The sequence below is a fragment of the Coffea arabica genome, chromosome 8e (genome assembly GCF_036785885.1).
Source record: "Coffea arabica cultivar ET-39 chromosome 8e, Coffea Arabica ET-39 HiFi, whole genome shotgun sequence".
Taxonomy (NCBI): Eukaryota; Viridiplantae; Streptophyta; class Magnoliopsida; order Gentianales; family Rubiaceae; genus Coffea; species Coffea arabica.
In genome coordinates, this window is record NC_092324.1 from 49,338,679 (window position 1) to 49,346,423 (window position 7,745).

The 7,745-nt window shown below is 38.3% G+C and overlaps 1 protein-coding gene across 3 annotated transcripts; it reads right to left on the reverse strand.

The window, feature by feature from the left end:
- Positions 1–1,638: 1,638 nt before the first annotated feature.
- On the reverse strand, positions 1,639–7,202 carry LOC113703735 (uncharacterized). Of its 3 annotated transcripts, none has more exons than XM_027225201.2 (5): positions 6,569–7,202; positions 4,931–5,149; positions 4,357–4,422; positions 3,216–3,732; positions 1,639–3,081 (listed from the first exon to the last, which is right to left on the reverse strand). In XM_027225201.2, the coding sequence occupies exons 2-5, from the start codon at positions 5,042–5,044 to the stop codon at positions 1,832–1,834; spliced, it is 1,947 nt and encodes a 648-aa protein (XP_027081002.1). In that variant the 5' UTR covers positions 5,045–5,149; positions 6,569–7,202; the 3' UTR covers positions 1,639–1,831. The 3 variants fall into 3 exon arrangements, with proteins under 3 accessions (XP_027081002.1, XP_071917707.1, XP_027081001.1); XM_072061606.1 differs by having other exon boundaries at positions 4,931–5,157; XM_027225200.2 differs by having other exon boundaries at positions 4,931–5,177.
- Between the last annotated feature and the right edge of the window lie 543 nt (positions 7,203–7,745).

Genomic DNA, 7,745 nt, shown 5'->3' on the forward strand with positions numbered 1-7,745 from the left:
CGTACTGACAACATATACAATATTAGTATTAATCCAAAATTAAATTTAAATAGCACAAAAAAGATAAAGTCATCCTCAAATATAATATTGTGTTAAACGAAATGGCGAGCAAACCGGAAGATAGGGAATCAGCCCATTGTGAGGGAGCCCAACGGAAGTATCGAAGAGGTGAGACAAACTAGAACAAGAAGTTAATTATGAAAGCTACTTTATCAAACCACAGGCCAGCTGGAGTAAACTAATGCTGATGGGGCCTCGGCAAACAATTTTGGGAAAGCGGGGCAGAGGGTCTGATCAGAGATGAAAATGGCCGGAGAGGCAAGCCATCTTAAGCCAGATCTCTGGGCTATGCTGCATGGATTGGGAACTTGGACTCAGGAAGATCGTGCAAGAAACGGACTCAAAGTCCAAATCTTCCTTGACGCTGGTAGAAGATCAGGGAATTGACTGCAAAAATCATGGGAATGTGAGTTAAAGCACATGGACAGAGAGTAATGTCTGTGTTAATCACTTGGCCAAACTTAGCCAATATTAAGTCAGGTTTTCTTTCTAATTTATTTTGAGAAAATTATAGTTTGATATCAAATGTTTTTGGGCATTGGGGATTTTAGTCCTTAAAGTTTGGACAAAAGCAAATCTAGTCTTAAATATTTTAACTCCTAAGCATGTTTTGTCCGATTGACTAATTTTAGCAAATTGTTATTGGAATTCGGTCACATAAGTTGCACATGCTAGCGGCTAAATTTATAAAAAAAAAATAGAAAAAAGAAAAATTGTGTGTAACCCATAATCTATAATAAAAGGGCACTAATTACTTGCATGCATAGTAGTCATGTAGCAAAAGAGTGAAGACTAATTACTCAACTTGCGACTAATTAGTGCCCTTTAATTACAAATTATGGCCACCAATATTTTTTCCTTCTTTCTATTTTTTTTTTCCAAAAATTAGCCTCAGGCACTTGCTACTGACATGACCGAATTCAGATAAAATCAGTCAATTGGACTAAATATGCTTAGGACTAGATTTGCTTTTGTCCAAACTTTAAGGACTAAAACTGCTGATGCCCTAAATATTTGATACCAAAACTGCAAATTTTCTCTTTCATTTTTGGGTGAGCAAGTTATGTCACCTCTTTCCACTCTTTGAATTCACAATTTTATTTTATTTTTTGGTCGACTGGGAGGTATCCTGACCTGGTCAGAATCACCTGAACCGGCCAGACTACTCCTCTCAGGCTGTAAGAGCCCGTCCCAAGGATCACAGCACGGAAGCACCCGGGAGTTGAAGTCGAGACTTGCTCCTAAAGAGGAGACTATGGAAACCGTCTGAGTTGCCCCGGGGGGGCTTTGAATTCACAACTTACCAGGCAGTTTTTGAGTTCCAAACGCAAACTCAACCAACACAGCCAAGCGATAATTGTTTTCCTCTCACCATCAATGACATCTACTGTTTTCTTAGATGAAGAAATTATGTCAAATTTGTCATCAAAAAACTAGTATATTGGCATGTCAATAAAAAAAAAAAGAGGGAAGAGAAGAAACTGCTTCTAGGCGCAACCACAAGATGCTCCTACCTTCTGTCAAGAAAGTTTAGAATGTCTCAAGTCATATGTTCCTTGGGCACATTGGATCAGTGCATGGACTGAATAACAAACTAGCAGTGATTACGTCATCTCAAATTGATATAACTGAGCCTACACAGTGGAAGACGCAGTGTCCGTCATCTTGATCTACATAAATTTATGGTCTCTAAAACAAATGCAACCAGATATGTTCACCAATGACTGTATTTTATACCCAGTAAAGGTAATCCTAATTAATATCAAGTTCATCAATAATATTTTCTACCTATATAATTGAGTCTTGACCTCCTGCTTCTTACAGGAGTGAACCAGTTCTGTGTGTTGGCCATCTTGGATCTAAGTTTTTTATACTCTCTGGATCTAATTACTCCCTCCATAATTCTAATATCTTCACAAATCTCATGCCTAGCAAGAGATGCCATGCCTGGTAGAATGTCCTTCTGGAAGTCCTTCATTCTCCTACCCCTCCTCAATCTAATTCCGTAATCTTTCTTGTCTGTGTCATTCACTTCCATGGGCATTGAAGACACACAGTAGTCTTCTACGTTGCTTTCCTGCAGCTTGAGCACCATGGATTCAAAAGTATCTGAAGAACACTGTGGCTGATCTGTCTTCCCTTTCTCAATCTCATTCATCTTGTCAACCTCAGCAACACGATCATCCTCCTCTCTACTCGATATTTCCAGCAAAAAGTACATCAGAGAAACGGCACCTTTTTGGATTAGAGCATCATCTCGTGCTGATCCTTCTGTTTTCCCATCAAAGGATTCAGATTTTGATTCAGCGTGAATAGAAGATTCATCTTGAGATGACTCAGAGTTTTGGAAGGAAACAGATTTTCCCACACGAGTCCCAGATTGCACAGTCTTAAAGCTACTTGAAGGATCAGTTCCAATACAACCAAACTTGAACGAGGCAGGGGAACTGTCTCTGTCCTCATCCTCGATGTTATCTCCCCTAATACATAAATTTGGAGAAATGGCATCCACTTCACCCATCATATCATCCACTTCGATCATCGTTTTGCCTTTATGATTTTTTCTGGGAAGATTTGACACAAATTTTGCATCTTTATGTTGCAAGTTATCAGTGAGGCAGTCATGAACATCACTTTGGTCAGATGGTGACTTGAAACATGACTCTAGATCAACAGAGAGTGATTTACTTCCAGTCATGATAGTGCTACTATCGGCGCTGTTGGAAGCCATCACTGTAATATTCAGGGTATCTTCTTTAGTCATAGCAGAAATGCACCTACTCTCTGGTTTTCTACTAGTTCCAACAGGTGACGAGACTTTGTGCCATTCACCACTCACTCTCTCTGAAACACTAGAAGAGGCACCAGCTGAGCACTCCATTACAAGGTACTCCTCTGAGTGAGGTGCTTCATCAAGCAGAGGCTTGTTAAGGTCTATGCATGCAGCTTCACGGGAAGGACAAATGTTGGTCGCACAAGATATACCCATACTTGGAACGTTTCCAAGCCATTTTTTAGCCCCTGCACAAGGTGCAGAATCGGGAATAAAAATCAAATAACTGATGTGAATAATTTGGTACTCTTATGTGAGAAAAATGCATAGACAATGCCATGCGTGCAATATAAAGATTATCAAAGCATGGGAAAGTGCCAACCTTGATCTAAGTTGTTCTGCTCTAGAAAATTTTTAGTCTCATCTACAAGTGACTGAGTTCTCTTAATTCCATCATCAAGATATTTATTCAGGCCATTTGGGCAGCTGCAACTAATCTGGAAAACATGCAGGTTTCCAGAATCAGCAGAGCAAGCAGCACAGCCGAGTGCAGACTTAGGTTGGATATCTCTACTCAATGCTCTGGGAGCTGATTCCTCTAAGTCAATTGCATATTGGGAGGATATCGAAGTGAGCTTTTTATCCCAAATTTTCTTGCAACTCTTATTTTGCATAGTGTCCCCACTGATGCTCAAGGAAAGCTGAACTTGCTGAACTTCTTCTGAAGAAGCTCCTAGCTCACCATCAAAATACTGATCTACTTGTACAGGATTTTCTGCAGTACCCCAACCATCTCCCTTCTTAGGGAAATGTAGATCACTATGTTTCACGTGGTGACTGGTTGAAACTTCAGCATCCATAGGTCTTCGTGAGATTCCTTGAAAAGAGGAGCTTGCATACTGTTTGGTGGACACATTAAGGACATTAATCAAATCAAAGTGTAGTACTCACAAATAGGAAACTTATTGTTTGGCATATAAGATTGCAAAGAATACAGCACAAGAGGCAAACTAAACAGTTTTGCTCCATGTAAAAGTAGGCTGCCATTACCATGTGTACGAGGGAGCTAAATATCTTAAGAAAATCCTTTTCATGCACCATTTAGATGATAAATGACTAAAGACTTTTGTTTCCTTTTCTGATGGACAGGAGCATAAAACAACCATGCCTCAGAGTAGGTTGTCTTGTCCAATAAAGAAACAAAAATGCAATCACCAAAAGTTTACTCTTATATCTACAGTTTATCAATTGCACAAATGTATAATATTGCAAGCAATTCATATCATGTACCACTTAATTGATAAAAGAGTAATGACTTCTCTTTCCTCTTTTGATGGACAGGAGCACACAACCCATGCCTCAAAGTAGGTTGTCTTGTCCAATAAAGAAACAAAAATGCAATCACCACAAGTTCACTCTTACATCTACAGGTTATCAAAAATCGCACAAACATATAATATTGCAAGCAAGTCATAACTTCTACAAGCGGAAAACGTTGTTCGTCTCACTCAGATTCAACCTACCTCTTTCAACCGCAAATTCTTCATCAGAATCGTTTGTATCTGGTACAACCGATGAAGTTCCTGGACCTGAACATCATAAGCAATGAGATTGAAAAATCAGTGTGCAAGAAGTCATGCTTAGTTCATGCAAGAAAACAATTTCAGCTAAGCCAAGGGCCATGTCATAAGAACAGAGTACAATGTTCAGATACTCATAGATTCAGGAGTGAGACCCAAATTTTACACAAGTTTTTGTGGGAAATAGGCATCACCAGATTGGTTTTCAAAATCGTCCCTGCCACAACCCCAAGCCCAAATATAGAAATTTCAATTGTCTTCAGAGATACACTAACTATAAAGCAGCAGATTTAGCTGATAGATCTTGGAGCATCAATTACTGACATAATTCATTACGAACAAAATTCACTTTCAGGCACGGGCATTAGATTGAATTGACTGATCATAAAGGCTCAGAGTTTGGCTTACTAGACAGCCATCACATAATTCATTAGCATGATGAAGAGAAAACACGGTCAGGCTTTTCAATTATTACTTCTACAGGTTGCTCTGGCTATGAAGTGCATAATCAGTTTACCTGCTTCTTGAATGTATACTCCTGACTGAGCATTTTCTGCTTTAGAGCTTCTCTGGGGGATCCATCATGACTGTACTTCTGACGTAAATAATGATCACCTCTTCTGGGTAACATCCTGTCCCCTAATAACTGAAACTTCGGTCAGCACTTATTATTTTGCATACTCACGAGTAGTGCACTCTTCTGAGGAACTTTGATGTCGTAATCCGAGCCATGTTGCTGCAAAGCTATTCGTAAGTCTCCATTACTAAAATACAAATCCATCATCAGATAATGGGCTCATATCACAAGTCAACAAATGCTTGTCTTGAAAATCAAACAAATCATAAAAGAATGGATAAGGCAGCAATGAAAAGCATATCAAATAATGGAAGTAAGTTGTTTCAAGAAGATGCATATGATTTAAATGATGGAATGTTCAACATGCTGCCAGACATGCAAAGGTGTGGAAGCTTTGAGTCCAACTATAAAATTTTCCTGCAGCTTTCCATAAATAACAAGATTTAAGAAGAATACATACATAAACTAATTCTCACATACTTCTAAGATATGCCAGGCTTCTAATAACCATATGCTAAGGAGAACATAGCCAACTTCCAGAGAGTGACCGATGTCTGCTAAAGAAGATTCAGCAGAAGAAGCACGATCCACTACATTGCTCCCCCTCCCCCCCACAACACCAAAAAAAAACCAAAAAAAAATAAAAGACCCCTATAATGCTAGAATGAATCTAGCGACTAGCCAAAAGTGTGGCAATGACTTCCAAGCTATGAAATGCCATCTTCCTGACTGTCTCAGTTCAACTTCAATCTGCCTGTCTCTGAATACTGGAAACAGCCAAAAACATATCTTGGCCACAACGGGGTTAAAGCCAACTCATTTCCGTTAAAGTCTTGACTTGAAATGTCAAAATCCAAATTCAAGTGCAGCAAGATTAAATATGCAAAACGGGATATTTCAGCTGGCTCAACAGTTGCCCAAGTCGTTCTGAAGAATGTTTAAGGATCACGACTTGACTAAGTCTCGCAAAGTCTATATCAAAATTGACATGCTCTTCCTTTTATTTAAAAATCCAACATTATTCTTCCGCACAATAAAAACTAAGAATAAAAGACAAGCTCAGAGCAGAAAGCCAGCCTTTAGGCATGTTACCTTGGACACAGATTATAGATAGAGCAGCCAAAGAAAGCAGACACAGAAAAATGGATATTATATTGTATGAACTAAAAGCTTCTGAGTCTGGACAAGATTAATCCAAACGGCAAAGAGCATTATAGAACTACAACAGATGACCAAAAAAATAAAATAAAATTTGCAGTCTTAAGTTAGTACTGGGACCAAAAAGTTCAAGATCCAAAACTACAGTTCATTTTCTTTCTCACATTATTCCAGCTACTACGCAACAAACTATAACTATTTCGCAGCCACGTTTATGATTATTGCATGTACAGTTCGTACACACAGATGCACAAATATCCACACCAAAAGAAGCAGAGTATCCTATTCAATAAATCAATCAAAAACAGAGGAAAATCTTGCAATAAAAATCAGGAAAAATGCATTCCAAGAGAAGCCCACATCACGAAATATATACTTAATATGCCCACATGAATCAAAGATACAGAATGAAAGAGATACCGTGACGGAAATGAAGAAGAAAAAGAGCACTGAGCCAACATTCGGGATCAAGAAAGAAAAGCCTGCTGGCTACTTATTCCTCCACCAACCTGCACATGTTAGAATAAAACAAAGGAAAGGTAGGAAGTTGAGGACTTTACACTATTACCACATTTATTAGGCTATATTTAGTGATCCTGGACGATCAAAATAAATGCTTCTTTCCATATCCATCCATATATCTACGTAGGTATTGCTGTATGTGTATGTGTAGAAAGAGAAAAAGAAAACGAGAAAAAAGAAGAAGGGAATCAGATTGGGCTAAGAAGTCATGGTGATGGGGAAAGGGAAAGAAAAGAGAAGGAAAGGAAAGATAAATCCTTCAGGGGTGTGTGTTTTTTGAGTTCGGCACAAGCCAGCTGCATCACTCTTTCATTCCTCCATACAAAACACACCCTTTTTGTTTTTGCTTTTGTTTTTTTGTTTTTTTGGTTCTTTTCCCCCTCTCTCTGCCTCCCTTTTTGCTCTCTCTTTTTCTCACTGGCTTCTTCTATGGTGGTTTTTTCTTGTCAAGTCAAGTGGTATCTAAGGATTTTCTGCTGTCTGCAAAATATATAAGCACTTTGGGATTTCTAGGATTTTAGTGAGAGGGGGGGGGGGGGGAGGATGCTGAGAAAGGATGGGGGTGTTATATGTCAGAGCATCGTTGGGCAGTGGGGCTGTTAACCACTCTGCGAAAAGGGACAAAAAGTAGAAAAATGGGCCAATTGAGGGAACCGAAACATACTATAGTCTACAGTATTACTATTACCCTTTGAATTTACTTTTGTTCCCCTTTACCTTTATTTTAGTAATTGTTTTGCAATGCCCCTCTTGGTAATCTCTTTTCCGTCGAGCCTAATTTGGGAACAGACAAGGATACAAGAAAAGATTTGTGTATTATAAAAAAGATCAATTGAAAAACATTTTAGAATATGAAGATAAAAAAAAATGGAAGATGATTTTTTGATTAAAATCAAAATCTTTTTCTTGTCTTTTGAAAACAAATGGATTATCGAAATGAACTTATTATTATGCATAAAAGAACGTAAGAAAAGATAACTCAGGCAAATTTCCATAAATAATACTAAAAAACATTTGTCCTCCAAATGAGACAACAATAGGATGTCATGCTCGCATGTACATTCTAATATTTATT